At 37.3% G+C, this 17,729-nt stretch overlaps 1 protein-coding gene across 1 annotated transcript in view; it reads left to right on the top strand.

Annotated features, from left to right (window-relative positions):
- The window catches only part of IQCM (IQ motif containing M), a gene marked incomplete at its 3' end in the record, with an annotated part of 457,722 nt that overhangs the window by 105,434 nt on the left and 334,559 nt on the right, over window positions 1-17,729 (top strand). Inside the window, exons 2-3 of the mRNA XM_079919840.1 lie at window positions 7,943-8,025; window positions 16,150-16,232. Coding sequence (XP_079775966.1) covers window positions 7,992-8,025; window positions 16,150-16,232 — 117 coding nt within the window. The 5' untranslated portion in view covers window positions 7,943-7,991. The remainder of the gene's footprint in view (window positions 1-7,942; window positions 8,026-16,149; window positions 16,233-17,729) is intronic.

Below are 17,729 nucleotides of genomic sequence, written 5' to 3' on the forward strand. Positions count from 1 at the left end.
CATCTCAGCAGGAATTGCTTTATAAATCAAGTTTTCACTCTTTATTGTTATTTATAAAATGTTAACGGCTTCTATTTAAGGCATGTGTGATTTAATAGCTGAGAGAATATACTTTTATAACAGCACTGTTTTAATCTGTGAAAATCACAAGAAAAAGAGTAAAACATGCCACAATTATCATTGAAGGCATAGCCCCATGTATTGACATGGAAATCTTCATAAGATATTTTGAAAGCATTTGTTATATAATTGACTACTTGAGAAATAAGGCACTATTACCTTATTTTTTTGTTCCTGGACACACGGGTTCTGTCTGATATGTTTCTAACCGGAATTCCTCCCACCCCAAATTTATATGATAACTTCAGGTATATTTAACATTTTATTCAAGAAAGGCCTCTTCTTGCTCTTCCTTTTACCTCTGCTCCTTTCTGTCAGCATCTTAAGGTTGAATTCAAGACTAAATGGGAAATTGAGGTGAAAAAATTATGGAATAATATGGGCCTTTCTGAAACCAGTTTGTGTGTGTGTGTGTGAGTGTGTGATTAGCACTCATTTTGGGCCAAAGTAATTAACTTCTTTTCTCATTTGGATCATTATGGTCTTCCTAGCAAGATAACTAAGTATATAAAATTAAACAAGCAAAGTCCATTAGCCATACTGCAAAAAATTATGACAAGTTACATGGAAACTTTAGTAGGAGTGAGATTTCTAAATAAATATTAAGAACTCTGCGAAAATTAAGCAGATTGTAATATTTCAGAACTTCCCTACAGGAATTTAAATCAACTGCTTTTATGGGGTACTTATTGCTTGGCTAGCCATGTACTCAGTCTTATGGAAGACATAACAGAAATTTGAAAAACTAGTTTCTTCTCTGGTGGGGCTTATAATCTAGCATAGATATTGTTCCTTTTAGCAAAGCTCTATGCTTCATATTTCTTTTGAGGAACAGTAATTGTGGCATGTTTTGGCTCTGTTTTCCTTGTGATTTTCACAGGTTAAAACAGTGCTGTTATAAAAGTACATTTTCTCAGCTATTAATCACACATGCCTTAAATAGAAGCCATTAACATTTTATAAATAACAATAAAGAGTGAAAACTTGATTTATAAGGCAATTCCTGCTGAGATGTTTGGGACATTATAGGAGAAATGAAACTACCTATAATGACAAAGGTTGTGTTTTCAGAGTTTTACTAGGTTACTTTGAAAAACTAATAATTAAAAATTAAAATGAAAATCTTACTGTTAAATAAATTTAAATTGATACATAGCAAATAATAAGAAAAGTGCACTATTCCTAAGTGTACAGCTCAAGGAATATTCAGGAAGTGAACACACCTGTATGACTACTATCCAATGATAAATAGAACATTACAAGCACCCTAGAGGCTTCCTTGTGCCACCCTCAGACACAAAAGTCTCTCTTCAAAGGATACTAGTACCCTGTTTCTCTATTAGTAAAATTTGCCTGTTTTTGAACTTTGTGTTAATGAAAGCATACTGTATGTCCTTTTTATGCTGTTTCTCTCTCAAGATTATGTGTGTGAGAATCAGTCATGTCTTGTGTATAGCAGTTCATTCTTGCTGCTATGAAACACTACATTGTATGAATAAACTGCAATTTATCTATTCTACTGTCAGTGGACATCTGGGTTGCTTCTAGTTTTTTGCTGTTACATAATGGTGCTACTGTGATCATCCTTATGTGTGTTTTTCGGTCCACATTATAAAGTGTGTCTGTTGGGAGTGGGAGGGCTGGGTCCTACTTAGGTATAGATTTAGGTTGTGAAGATATTACCAAATAGTTCTCCAAAGATTACCAGTTTACACTCTGACGGGCAGTGTATGAATATTTCAGTATCTGTATAGTCTTGTCAACCGTTAGTATTTTGTTAAAGACATTTGTTTGGGTATGTGGTGGTGTGGCTTTACTTTGTGTTTCCTTGATGACCAATGAGTTTTAAGCATTTTTTCACATGCTGATTTCCTACTAGGAAATCCCCTTTGCAAAGAGTCTATTACAGTCATTTGCCAACTTTTATATTAGATTTGTCTTTTTCATTGATTTGCAAAGAATATTTATATTGTATATGTTTTGTTTCTGCTTTTAATTTTAGAATATACAGGGACTAAAATTCAAAATTTCAGTTCCCTCTAGTAGTTGATCTCTTTACTGATGTGTGGCTCCATGTGACATTGATTGCTTCCGCTTCCCACCAAGTTACTTGACGTCACCACCATGGAATGCTAATCTTCTCTCTACCACTCCAGCCCTTCATCTCCTGTTGGTAATCTCTGACTATCAGTGGCCCTCAATGTATGTATTCATGTATCACCAAATCCTACTTTATACATCTCTAGATTAAAACCCTAAGGCAAGATCACAGAAAAACTCCATAGCTTATGGAATGTGGCTCAGAAGGACCAGTTTTCTTTTACACAGTGAGGCAAAAGGTGAAACAATTAGTATATTGTAGCTAAAAAGAGTATTTGAAATCATTTTAAAGTATAATGTGAGAGTCTTCTCAGTTTCGCTTCTCCTTTTTAATGACTTGAGAACTGCAATGAAGTTAATAGCTTTTGCTTGTGATTTAAAGATTTAAATATTTTATGTAAAAACAGGATATGTGGGGTATCTTAATTAGTGTCCGTGTCCATACAAGCCCACAGGGAAATAGAACATAATGTTGATTTTATGAAAGAGTTGAATCTTACAGGCAGAAGGCATCTGTGAAGTCACTGACTGGGCTTCTCCAATCCTGGAATGTTGGGGCTGGCGTGGGTGGGAGTGATGGGGAGGTTCTACGGGGAGAGGCTCTGAGACCCTATTTGGTAAGAACAGCCAGGCTTTCATCTGTTGTCCTCATTAAGTTCCTAGAGTTTCTTCAAACAAAGGTTGAAGCTGCTCTTCTAAAATTGTGTGTCTATTTTAAATCCTTCACTATGGACAAGGCGGTGGAATTAATTCAGTGAGGTTAAGCAGTTTGGAAGAGGTCACATACTACCAAGGCAGAATCAGGACTGAAATCCAAGTTTGCTCTCTCCATAGTGCTCTGAGACTCTGATGTTTGCGTCAGCTGCAGTAATATCCTAATGATTCAATTATGTCCTCTTCCTTCCCACTTCCTGACTCTGAAATATATTAATCCGAGTTAATTAGAGAATCAGAGAGAGGTTTCGTGCCAGGAAAGGAGTGTTACTCCATGTGCTTCCCGCTGTTGAATGCGTCCCCAGAATCACAGCTTATCTGATATTAATGGTCATGAATTCATAGAGTATTTTCTTTCCAACTCATCTTATGGCCCTCTGACTAATTTGGTTCATAATTTTAATTATGCAATTATGAATTTTTTATTCTCCTACCGTCTGGTATACCATTTTATCCAATATATTGGCCTTGTTATATTGGATCTAGTTACGACTTTTCCTTGTTTTCTTTGCCTGTTCTTCTTACTCTTTTCTCATTCCTCTTGTTTGCTGCCAGCATATCGGATGTCTCGTCAGAGGGTGGCTAGGAGAGGGAAGATGAGGAGAAGCATATTTTGAAGTTAAAATGTAGAAGACTGATGGATTGGATGTGATAGGTAAAAATATAGGAGGAATCAAAATTTGATGGCTTAAGCAACTGGGTGGATATAGGTACAATTTCTAATATAGAGAAGTGGGGGAGAGAGTCAACATGTGATGGACAGCTAGGAGGATTTGGATGGAGGGCAAGTGAGGAGAAAATTTGGGGTAGAAAATGAAGATTTGCTCCCGTTCACCATATATCAACTGGTGAAACTGTCCATCTAGATCCCTATCCCATGACCTGTTTCCCCGAGTCCTGCTGAATACCATAGGGCAGTTTCTCACCACCAGGATACTTAATTATACAGGATATCATGATAAAGACATAAGATTTATCTTTGGAAGAACAAGCTGTGGAAGGGGAAGCTAAGACGAAAAGGTAGGAAAATACTGTTTTTACTTCTGTTTGCCTTATATCCATGTAGGAATGGAATTAGAAATCCTCTGCATCCCTGTAACCTGATTTAGGGAAGCCTTAAGTTGCATCTTCTGAAGGAGAAGTTGTGAAAGGACTTTTTCACAAATATGCTCAAGGAGACATGGGAAGGTGGGACATTTCTGTCTAGCATGTTGTTGCCATAGTTACTCATTTCACAAATATTTATTTATTTATTTACCTGGTTTATTGAGAAATAATTGACATGCATCACTCTATAAGTTTAAGGCATATAACATAATGGTTTGGTTTGCATACACTGTGAAATGATTACCACAATAGGTTCTGCTAACATCCTTCTTCTTTTATGGATACAACAAAAAGAGAAGAAAGAAAAAAAGAAAAAAAGGAAAAAAATTCTCTTATGATGAGAACTTTCAGGGTTTACTCTCATAACAGCTTTCCTATACATCATATAGCAGTGTTAGCTGTAGTTGTCATATTGTGCATGAAATCCCTAGTACTTACTTATTTATAGTTGGAAGTTTGTACCTTTTGACCATCTTCATCAAATCCCCCTGTCCCATTCCTCCCACCACCCCCAGCACCTGGTAACCACAAGTCTGATCTATTTTTCTGAGAGTTTTTTGTTTGTTTTAAATTTTATATATAAATGAGATCATACATATATGCCAAGTATTAATTGGATATTAGCATAATGCCTTTAATGTCCATCCATGCCACAAATGGTTTCTTACTTTTTTGGTTTCTTAGTTTTTTATGGCTCAATAAAATTTCATTGTTTGTGTATATATATATATATATATATATATATATATATGCTAAAACTTCTTTATCCATTCATTCATTGATGGACACTTAGGTTGCTTCCATGTGTAGGCTATTGTAAATAATGCTGCTGTCAACATGGGGGTACAGATATCTTTTTTGTTCTCCAAACTATTTTTCCATAGTGGCTGTGCCAATTTACAATCCACCAACCATGTACAGAGGTCCCCTTTTCTCCACATCCATACCAGTATTTGATATATCTTATATTTATGATGATGGCCATTCTAACAGGTGTGAGGTGATATTTCATTGTGGTTTTAATTTGCATTTCCCTAATGACTAGTGATGTTGCACATCTTTTTATGTATTTGTTGGCCTTTTGTATATCTTCTTTGGGGAAATGTCTGTTTAGGCCCTTTGCCCATTTTTAAATTGAGTTATTTGTTTTTTTGCTACTGAGTTGTATGAATTCTTTGTATATTTTGGATATTAACCTCTTATCAGATATATGGTTTGCAAATATTTTTTCCCATTCTGTAAGTAAGGGACGTTTCAAATATTTTTTGAAATCCTTCTACATGCCAGGTCCTGTTCAAGGCCCTGGGAATACAGCAGGAAAAAAAAACAAAGTCCTTGCCTTTATGGAAGTTAAATTCCAGAACGCTAATTATGTCAGTACGCTGTTCAAAAACTTTGTTGCCCATTTCAGCAGCATAAGATTTAGCCTCTTGCTTAAATCAAACAGACTCACTACTTGCTGTCCCCCAAACCACATATGTTCTCACTTCCTTGCGTTTGTGCTCATTCTCTCATCTGCCTGCTTCTCTACTCCTCTTAAGTGGGCCAACCTGACCTACTCAAGACTGGTATTCAGTACCACAGGGGTGTGCTGGTCAGTATCCAGTTCTAACTGGTTGATGCTTGTGCTGAACCAGTTACTCAACGTTTCACTGTTACCCCTGCACCCACCCTTCCAGGTGTAGCTCAGTCTCTTGAGAGCCTTTCCTAGTTCCTTCCTCAGTCTTCAGTGACCTCATCTTCATTTGAATTCATGGTACCCATGGGTTTATACCACTTATTTCACAAAGCTTGCAGACTTTCTTAGGACATCTGACATACAATTGTTTGCATTTTATTTAAAAATTTGACGTAGACTTTTGTCTTTTCTTCCAAAATAGATGGCATGCTTCTTGCACAACTGAGACAGTAAATATGTACTTCTTAATTGATCAGTGCATCAGGAGGCACTCAGCATCTTGTAACTGTCTGCTGGGGACCTAAAGTGGAGAGGGACCCTATCTGCTGATATTCTGTGTCACTGTGCTTATCTTTAAGCAATTCCATCCTCTGGGGCTTTCTTCCAACCCCAGCTCCTATCTCAGAGTCGTCCCCCATCACTTTGGGTTTGCAGGGGCATTACCATGCCAGCACCCCTTAGGATGCTTGGCTAGTTTTCTGCATTAAAAGGACAGTGGAATATCTTGCTTGTCAACCAATTTAACGCAGGCTGACACTCCTGGCACGCTGAATTAAGGTGGAGGAGCCAACTGCCTCAGAGAAGAGTCCATTTCTATGGAGATTAAAACAAGAAAATGACAGAGCACAGACACCTTTGTTTTCTTTTTATATTTAAAAGGAAAGAAGACCGTAGTTAAGCCAGACCAGAAGATGAGTTTTGATTGTTAATTGCTAAGGGAGGTGCAGTATTTTAATTTATCCCAGTCATTTGTAGAACTAGGCAGATTAGGTACATATTCTGCGTTCTTTCCCATGATATAAGGCTGACAATTTGAGAATTAATCCTTTTTGGATGTTCCAGATTTGTTATTTTAAAACTATAACTGCGGTAGTCTTTCCCCTCTGGGTAGGAGCTGAGGAAAAGTGTTGTCGCCTTTTATCTAAGAGCATGTGATTACAGAGTCGTGACTTCCATAGGGCAAAGATGGTTTACAGATTTACTCAACTAATCCCTAAATTATTTAACAGGCCTCAAATACTTCACCACAGTTTGATGGTCTAGTCAGCTAACTGAACAATTATACTTAAAGTTTTAAAACAAGAGTCTCCATAAAGCATTTAATATTCCTATTTCTAATTATAAAGCCACGTGAGCACAAACTAGTACGCATTGATGTAACTGACTTTCTGGCTGTAGGGACAGCATTTGATGCATCTTGGATAATCCTTTGGAAGTAAATGATAATTTCAAATGTAGGAAGAATGGCTCAGCTCAATCAACCCATTCATCAGCCCTTTATTGAGCATCCAGAATGTGATGCACTGAGCTGGGAACCTTGAAGTTCAAAGAACAAGGCAACTCCAACTGAACATTTAAATCTTTTGGGAAATGTCAAGAATTGTAGATGTCTAGGCCCCACTCTAGACTTGGTGTATTTTTAGCATTCCCCACCCTCTCTCCAGGCACTTGTCATCCTGGGTTGAGTACCTCTGGTATAAAGTATAGTTTGGTACAAGGCAGTAGGAGTCTAATCGGGAATATTGAACTTCTATTTACATCCATTACTCTGCCTTTTTAGTTCCTTACCCAGAAGCATATGATACATTTCAAGTGAGAGGCATGGACAACATAACTACTGAGTTTAAGGGAGGAACAGATCTTGGAGGCTGGAGATAGGATTTGAATCTATGCTTTAAGAATGGGTAGGATATAAATAAACATAGATGTGAGAACAGGACATTCTGAGTGGAAGACTGGCATAAACCTGAGCTCAAGTGTGTAAGCTTAAGGTGAGAATGTGTAAGGTATATGCCAAGTATTAATTGGATATTAGTTGGAAAATTGTGAGAAATCAGATGGACCTTCACAGGGACTTGGGCCCAAAGATCTGGCTTTGAGTTCTGTTCCTGCCACTGAGTAACTGCTTACATTGACAAGGTATTTCACTTCTCTGAGCTCCAGTTGCCACATCTGCTGAAAGTGGGACAAGAGTTCTTATGGGATTGTTTAGAACCAGTAAGGTAATGTGTATACAAGGGCTTGATAAACCACAGAGCACTACCCAATGCTAGCTGGGTATTATTATTGTCTTTTGGAGGGGAAGGCATTGAAGGTATTAGAGCAGAGTAGTGATGTATTAAAATTTTTAATCATTTATGCTATTTCATCATGAATAAGTAAAAGAAATAGCTAAAAATAAGTATTCATTATCACTGAGTTACTTTATGTCATTGTGTTTAGGGACGTGAAGCCCTGCCTTCAAAAGAGAAGGTCCCCCTAACTGCCCACCATGGCTGCAGAGGCTGGGCCCGACCAAGCAGAAAGTGAGTATCACTGCTTTCCTAACAACTCAGTACACAGTGCATGATGCTCCAGTGGCTTTGAGGAAACTCTCCTGTTAGTTACTGGCTCTCAGAGTGCTAACTTTATTGGCAAGCCTGCAAGAATCCACCTCATTCCCTTTATTTAAGTATAACCAACTTTTGAGAGATATAGAGCAACTTTTGACTTAATGTGCTGTCTGATACGGTATGCAGTAGTCACATATGGCTATTTAGGGCTTGAAATGTGGCTAGTGAAACTAAGGAACTGAGTATTTAAATCATTTTACTTTCAATATGAAACCTGATAATTCAGTTATTGGAAAACTTTTAAGCATGTTTGGAGCAACTTGGGCATGTGAATCTATTTTTTCAAGTGGACATTTTGTAAATACAGCTAAAGTATTTCTGATAAAAATTTGACATCTGAATTGAGATGTATGTAAGTGCAAAATACGTACAGGATTTTGAAGATAGAACAAAAAGAGAATGTAAAATATCTTGTTAATTTCTAATATTGTTTAATATTGAAATGATAATGTTTGGATATATTTTGTTTAAATAAAACATTCTATAATAATTATTATACGTTATTAAAATTAATTTCACCTCTTTTCACTTTTAAAAATGCAACTACTAGAAAATTTTAAATTACAAATGGGGCACACAGTATACTTCGTTTAGAGCTGCTCTAGACTTGGCAACACTTCAAGTAATCTTGAATTTAGGCTTAGGTAGCATGATTGAGAAACATTTAGTACTGTATGTAGAGCTGGGATCATTAAGATTTTCTGTCCTGCTACCTCCCCTTGGCTCTTGTGACCCCAGGCAGTATATGATACAGGCCAGCTGACTTCTGTCCAGGGCTACAAATAGAGTGCATTGTGGATTACATTAACTCTCTTCCTATTTGGATAATACAGCACATTTTTCAAGATGGAAAGGGCAGAAAGGGAGGAAGATCCAGGAAGTGGAGGAGGAATGTTCTCTAGTTTCATTTTGCCTTTGGGTCATGCCCATAATTACTTAAATTATACTTGAAGTCTTGCATCTATGAGCTTGGAATTCCCCTACATCTTCTTAGCAACCTAACACCAGTCTGAGAAATATTACCATAGAGATTTTGGGGTGGCGGGTACATTGTAAAATCTCCCTGAGGTACTTAGGTAACCTATTAATCATATATTGTTGCAAAGAAAATAAGACATTTTGCTTAAGAAGAATAAAATTGGGGAAGTGAGGAAAATTGTAGCTATAAGAGACAACAGAATGCCTTTAAGTTGGAACTGAAAAGTTGGGTCTTAATGCAGTGTGTGTTGTGAAAAAAATTGTTGAATGTGGACTTTAGGAGATGATAGCCATATGCCACTTGAAATTTGGGTTTTGCTTGGTTTTAAAATTCTTTCTGAAAAGAAATTAGAAATAAATTTTCTTTTCTTCACTTGTAAGTAATGGAACTGAATATAAACTATTTTATTTGAGGTCTTTCTCAAAGAGCATCTGTTCACTTTCTAGCTTCTACAACTCTTTGCATGAGAACTAATTAAAGACTGTTAGTTCTAGCTTCCCTCTCCTGCTTCTCGTCTCTAAGTTTCTCTGGTCCCCTAACCCTTCATTTGTTTTTTAATGGTTTGGTGTGTGTTTGTTATTTTTAGCTAAGGAATTTTTTTCCTACAAAATAAAACTTAGGAAGAGTTCAAATATGTAAAACAGACAAGGTCTAAGCTGCTCTCATTGAAGAAAAGCCTCCAAGGCAGTGAAATTGATGAGACAGTTTTAAAACCACTGCCTGAGTCTGGATTTGATTCACTGTGTTATTTCTCTTTGGGATATTTTCTGTTTTAAATCTTATCTCTAATAATACAGTGGAAAGCCTTATATCTTTAAAGGGAAATTCATACATTAGTGAGCTGGCAGTAGGGGGTGTTGGTGATTTATTTTGGCCTGTGTCACAGTATTTTACTGAATGTCATGGCATTTATTTACAATTTTATTTTCTGACGTTAGGCTCTAAGCACCTGGAAGGCTGGGGTACCAAGTTGTCTTATTTATTTCAGCACATTTAATGTCAAAACAGCATCTAGGACTAGTAGGTGCTTAACGAACGTATGCTGAACTGAGTCTCATTGAATGTGAAGTAGTGCTTTTTTAACACCTGTGAAATTAGGCATTTAGGCACTAAGTCTGACTGTATAAGCAAGGGAGGGCTTAGCCATGTGGCCGTGCATCTTTGTTCAGGATATCTTCTTAGTAAGTTGTCACAAAGGCTCTGAAGAATGCAACCAGTTTGTAGGAAGAATGGGAACCCTGTGATTAAGGGCAGTTATTTTTGTTATGGTTATAAAAAACACGTTTGTTAGTCCCCAGGTCTTTTTGGATGCAGAAAAGACTTGTTTAATCATTACAATCAAGAGATGGCCAGTGGCTCATTTGCTGTCATAGTTTCCATAATTAGATCTTCTTCTGGTGTCTTCACTTCAGAGATTTACTAGAGCAATTATACAGAATCTATAAGGCATTGAGAGAAATCTGAAGTTTTATGAACTATTAATCATAATAGCATTAAACTGATGATGTATGAAGAGTGAGTTTTAAAAATATATATAAAATAAATGTAAGAAAATCTTTTAGGCTAGTGAAATCCCTTGGTATTAGAGATTCATTTTTTTCCCCCATGGGAATGTTAATATTTGCACTCATGTTTTAGATAAGTTTAATATGACTATTTCAACCTCTTCATGAACTTTATCATAAAATATTTGTTATTGCTTATAGTGATTTTTTATTGCATTTTGGGGATTTAGTAACTTGAAGAATCCAAAGTATGAAGAGATTTTATTATTTGCAAACCTATTAATTAATTAGTTTTGGGTATAAAGAATCTATAATAAGACCAGATTCTTTCAAACTAATTTAGGAAGTTGAAATTTATCTTTGTGTTATTGAAGAAATGAGGATTGATTAATGAAATTAATTATATAAACACTGTTGGGTAGATGTTTAGCCCAATGATAGTAATACAGCTGTAACTACAGTAATAATAATTGCTCACATTTATTGAAAGCTTATTATGTGCCAGGCTCTGTGCTAAGTGCTTTGTAACCAAGTCCAATGTAACCATCAAGACAGTTCTGTGCAAGATATATTATTATTATCATCTTCATTTTACAAATGAGAAAATGAAGGCTTAAGAACAATAAAATATGGTTCATGAACAAATTGGAATTCAGAGCTAAACAGTATGACTCAGGAATGAGAGCTCTTAAAAATCATTTTATATGCTGTGGATATGTATTTGCAAATAAAGAAAACCTTAATTATAGAATTTTTAACAGAGAAGGAGGAGACCTTGACAACTTCTTAATAACTGAAGTTATAATGTACACTTGAACATATAAAAGCTGCATGCTTACATACTTACCCTGTTGTGAACAAAGAAACAGAAGCCTCAAACATTATTAACTGGATGAATTTTTAACATCAAAGTTGTTTAATTTCTTGTAATTTTAGAATGCATTTGTTGAATATATACATATCCTTGGATATTATAAAAATAAAGAACACACTCTGTCTTTGCCTTTTCTAAGGCATTGAGATATGAGTTATCTGTGATGCCCTGAAAATTTAACTCTTTGGTTCCAAGGCTAATTTTTAGTTACGAGAGAAAATCAGAACAGCTGCCTCAGTATCTTAAATGATAGTGAGGGCTCAGGACTGCTGACTTGGTGTCTATGCGTCCATGTCTTCAGTGGAACCATTTCTAGGTCTGTGTGAAATCATTCTCTTCTGGTGGTGGCTGCCTTTCTCTGCCCTTTTAAGAAAATTTCAGGCCTTGTTCTTGAGGATGGTGAATATCAGGCACACTGGTCAACAAAGAGCCCAGCTAGAAAGAAAATGTTACCTTGGGAATTTAAACTCCTCTGTCAAAGGCTAATTTTTTGGTTAGGAAGGGGAAAATCAGAACGGCTCCATCAGCACATTACATTATAATGGGGCAAAGGATTGCTGGCTTGAAATGAAGGTGTCTTAGTCCATTCAGGATGCCATAACAAAATGTCATAATGTGGGTGGCTTATAAACAACAGAAATTTATTTCTCGTAGTTCTGGAGGCTGGGAAGTCCAAGATCATGGCATCAGCAGATTTGTTGACTGGTGAAGGCCTGCCTCCTCACTAATAGGCTCATATGGTAGAAGGGACTATCTAGCTCTCTGGGGTCTCTTTTATAAGGGCACTAATCTCAATCATGAGGCTCCACCCTCATGGCCTAATCATGTACCAAAGGCCCCACCTCTTAATACCATCACATTGGGCATTAGGTTTCAACATATGAATTTTGGGCGGACGCACATATTCAGTCCGCAGTAGAAAATGTCAGTGAAATAGGAGTACTCCACTAGGGTGACCAGCCAAACCTCAAAGGTCTCCAGAACTCACAAGGAGTGCATGACATTAGGAAAAGCAGCAGATGTGTTAAAAACAAAAAACAGCAAGCAACTCAGAAGACCAGTACCTTGTGGGTTCCCAGCCTGGTTGACTTTAGAAGGCACTTGGGCTCCCTGTGTCTCAGAGCTTTCCCTGCAAATGAAGACTAGATTATCTCTAAGGTCTTGCTTGGAATGAAGATGCAATGGCTTTTGTGAAGGTACATTTTCACCAAAACCTAATGACTTAATCATTTCGTATATTAATAAATGATATTGTTTGTCATGTGTATGACACATGGCAATATTGTAATTATAAGTAATTGTAAGGGAGGTTTGATTAGTCAGAAGAAGAGAATTAAAGGAGGAAAGATTTTCATGAGAGGAGAAAAGAAGAGGACAGTGTGTGGAGCCACACCTTGGAATGCCTCACTGCCTTTCCTCTGGGAACTAAGTGGTCTGGTTAGAAGCCCCCTCAAAGTAGATGTAGATTTTAGTTGAAACTTGGTGAAAGAGACAGTTTAAATCCCTGAACTCCTGTCTCTTCCATGTGAGGACAGTGCATCTTATGGCTTTGAATGGTAAACTTTGTATGAACCATTTTATGATTCACATGTGGTTTTGTGCTCTGATGTATTCAAAGAATATGTACACTTTTTCAGAAGCGTGTGTGTGAAGTCTTGACAACTACTTTTGGAAATAAGAAAAAAAAATCCATCAATCATTGTCCTTAGAAATATGTAGACAGCCCTGAATGTGGGCAGATACAGTGGCAAATGTGGGAGAACAGGGAGATTCGAGTTTGGTAATGACTTTACAGCACTGTCCATAGGTATGAGTGGAAGGAAGGGAGAAGAAAGAGAGCAAGAGGAGATGCTCTTTCTAGAATAACTGCAGTGACAATCTCATCCCAATGATGAGACAGCTTAGTAGATGCTTTCTCTCCTAACCCAGCACTTTTAAGGTGGGTTAGAGCCCAGTTGTTCCGTTCATTGCTAGGGTCTTCCCCAGGTTCAGTCCTCAGGATGTCATTGCCCCAAAGTAACAGTGGCCTGTTGCCCACTAGTCTACATGGTAAAAAACAAGGGGAAATTTTGTGAAGGAATAAAGAGTTTGCCTCAATGTTTCATTATGAATTTTCAAACATACAGCAAACTTGAAATAATTTTGAATCAACACCCAAAGATCTACAACCCAGTGCTCACCATTAATATTTTATTGAATTTGATTTATCACATATCCATCCATCAATCAACATACATATCATTAGTCAGAATTCAGTGTTTGTTTATAGTTTTTCTTTTTTGATGTACAATGTACTACAATGAAGTGCAGAAATCTTAGGTGTATATTCATTGAGTTATAATAATATACCTGTGTAATCTACTGTGTATCAAGACATAGAACACTGTCATGTCCCCCAGAAATTTCCTTCATGTCCCTTCTCAGTCAGTCCATGAAGATCAATGTTCTGGCTTTTTTTCTCCTATATATTAGCTTTATTTACTCTAGAACATAAGTGGAACCATACAGTATTTGCTTTTTTGTGTAAGGATGCTTACTTGACATAATGTTTTTGAAATTCATTCATGTTGTCGTGTATGTCAGTAGTTTGATTCTTTTTTTTTTTTCTTTGCGGTACGCGGGCCTCTCACTGTTGTGGCCTCTCCCGTTGCGGAGCACAGGCTCCGGACGCGCAGGCTCAGCGGCCATGGCTCAGGGGCCTAGCCGCTCCGCGGCATGTGGGATCTTCCCGGACCGGGGCACGAACCTGTGTCCCCTGCATCGGCAGGTGGACTCTCAACCACTGCGCCACCAGGGAAGCCCCTGATTCTTTTTTGTTGTTGAGTAGTACTTCATTGTATGAGGATATCACAGTTTGTTCACTGTTCTCTTGTTGATACCCATCTGAGCTCTTTCCAGTTTGGAATTATTATGAATATACCTGCTGTGAGCATTCTTATACAAGTCTTTTGTAAGTATAATGTTTCATTCTCTTTGGTAAAAACCTAGGAGTGGGATTTTGCAGTCACAGAGAAGGTGTATATTAGGTTTTTGTAAGAAATTGCTCTAGCTTTTCCAAATTGATTATCCTATTTTATATTTCCACCAATGACACATGAGGGTTCCAGTAGCTCCACTGTCTCGCCAACATTGGCTGTTTTCAGTCTTTTTAATTTTAGCCATTCTGGTGGGCATGTGGTGGTATCTGCTATAGTCTGAATGTTTGTGTCCCCCTAAAATTCATATGTTGAAATCCTAATGCCCAATGTGATGATGGTATTAGGGGTTGAGGCCTTTGGAAGGTGATCAGGTCATGAGGGTGGAACCCTCACGAATGGGATTAGTGCTGGTGTAAAAGAGGCCCCACAGACCTTCCTACTCCCCTCTACTATGTGAGGATACAACTAGACATCTACAACCAGGAAGAGGGCCCTCACCCGACCATGCTGCCACCTTGATATTGGACTTCCAGCCTCCAGAATTGAGATAAACAAATTTTTGTTGTTTATAACCTACCCAGTCTGTGGTATTTTGTTATACCAACCCAAACAGACTAAGATAGTATCTTATTGTGGTTTTGATTTGCATGAAGATGGAGTTTTTAATGGCTTAAAATTTGAGTAGGTGAAAAGAAGAGAGAGAAAATCTTGATCCCAAGGGTACTAAAGGAGGTGTAATTAAAGAAATGGGGAGCATACAGGCCAGACTGAAAAGCTAATTTGATAAGTAATATATTTAAATTTTACTGAGTCCAGGTTAGGAAGAGAAAGCCAAGAAACTTAAAAACATCAGAATCAGCTAATAATAAAGGAAATATATAAGTAGGAAATCTTAGATGAGACTAAATGAAGATGATGTATTCTATGTACACGCTATAGAATTCTATACATAGATCTGGGTAAAATGAATAAGAATCTTAGGAAAATACAGATGAGGGATGAGTTATCATTGTAGTGTTACCCACTTGTAGGTACATATATTTTTATTTCAATGCTATTCCTACTTAATAAACCTTTTGAGTTTTATTATGCAGTTATAATTTTATCAAGTTGTAACGTAAATATTCTTGAAGAAATGTACAGCCATATTAATTAGTCATCAGGTATAGAAAACACAGATAGACTTACTAATAATTTTTGTGTCCAAATCATGGTGTGTCTTCTGTATTTAAAGAACTTTCAGAACTAAAGGAGATATCAATTTTGTGTGTTTTCTTTGGTCTCCCTGGACTTTAATAATTTAGGATAATCTACTTAACACTCTGACCATTGTAAGCTAATGTTTTTTTTAAAGTAAAATATTACATTAAAGGAACATTACATTAACTTCCTTTGCATTCTCTTAAAACATCCACTTATAAAATTTTCTTTTTATAACATCCTGCAAATTCATAACTCTCCAGGGCTTCCCTGGTGGCGCAGTGGTTGAGAGTCCGCCTGCCGATGCAGGGGACACGGGTTCGTGCCCCGGTCTGGGAAGATCCCACATGCCACGGAGCGGCTGGGCCCATGAGCCATGGCCGGTGATCCTGCGCGTCCAAGCCTGTGCCCCGGAACGGGAGAGGCCAAAGCAGTGAGAGGCCCGCGTAACGCAAAAAACATAACTCTCCAAATTTCAGTTTCATAGTTTTGCCATTTTTGGTTAAGAAAGTACGTTAACTACATTAAAAAAAATAAACTATTTCTCTGTTTCTATTTTAGGTCCTATATTAGAGATTCCCAAGCAAGATTTTTTTCAAGAAGCAAAAACTCTCATTGCCCAACACTATAAGAAAATAAATGAGGTTAGTGCTTTGCATTTATCTAACACTGTATTTTTCAGGAAACTAATAGCAATTTTTATATACTACAATAATTGATCCAAATGATTGCATGAACCCTAATAGATTTTGAATAGAAGAGAAAATGAAATCCTTACTAGCTATAAAAATTGATTTCAGATTGCATTTAAAAATTTTAAATTTAAAAATTTAAAAAGATTTTTCAGCTGTACAGCTTATTTAATTACATATATTTTAAGTTTGCACATTTAATTTAATTTTTAATGTCTCCTGTTGATGAATTATAACAAGTTTTTGGATTAAATATCTCAAGTAAATATCCCTCTCTAAACACTGTTAGGCAAAGCTAACAGATAAAATATACTGTGAGAGGCGTCTCTCTTATGCCACCTGCATGACATGCTTACCTGTATCTTCTCCTACATCACTTTGTATTAGGACTGTTTACTAGTCTAATAGCTCCTTGAGGGCAGTAACTGTCTTTTTTTGAATGTTGCATCTCTAGCAGTAAGCCTTGTGTCTGGCTCAATAAATAATTGCTTAATGGCATGGATTTGGAAGGTGAGAAGGAATGAAAGGGAAAGGGGTGGCAAAGAGGCAGGAGGGTGGGTACAGGGTGAAATTTTGGAGGAGAGCATCTACAGAGGAGACGGATAATTTGGGGAGCAGCTGCCGTTGTGACAATGGGCCTTTGGGGAGACAGGTGAGGGCAGGGGACTTAGGATGGTTTACTGTGTGCCACACTATTCTTCTCCATTTTGAATACTTTAAAAAAAAAACGAACAGAATTTTAAATAAAGATTTTAAGTATTTTTCTATGCTTACTGTGAGGGGGAAGAGGATTATAATTTTTACATATGTTTCTTTTGAATGGTCCTCTAGGCTGAGACTGACCATAGGTTTTATTTAATCTTGTAATCAACATTGTTAACATTGCTTAACTAATTTTTGCCTCTAATCAATTAGAAGTATTTGATTTCACCAGTAGGCATGTGAGATGAAAAGTGCACTGTCTTCACAGTTAGGTAGCTGTGCCTTAGAACCTTCACCTATTTTTAGAATTTTATCTAATAATAACAGCATAATATTCTACCTTTGGTTGCTTGGTAAAATGTAATACTAGTCTACTAAAACCTCCTTATTGGCATCTTCTATTTTGTTTTTTTTGGCCGTGTCAGGTCTCAGTCGCGGCATGGGGGATCTTTCCTTGTAGTGCGCGGGCTTCTCTCTTGCTGTGGCACGAGGGTTTTCTCTTCTCTAGTTGGCGTGCAGGCTCCAGGGCGCATGGGCTCTGTAGTTTGAGGCCCGCGGGCTCTCTAGTTGAGGCGCGGGTTCAGTAGTTGTGGGGCATGGACTTAGTTGCCCCGTGGCATGTGGGATCTTAGTTCCCCAACCAGGAATTGAACCCGTGTCCTCTGCACTGGAAGGCGGATTCTTTACCACTGGACCACCAGGGAAGTCCCCTTATTGTCATCTTGAGTTGGCAACAGCTTGAATTTG

Source organism: Stenella coeruleoalba, assembly GCF_951394435.1.
Source record: "Stenella coeruleoalba genome assembly, chromosome: 4".
Taxonomy (NCBI): domain Eukaryota; kingdom Metazoa; phylum Chordata; class Mammalia; order Artiodactyla; family Delphinidae; genus Stenella; species Stenella coeruleoalba.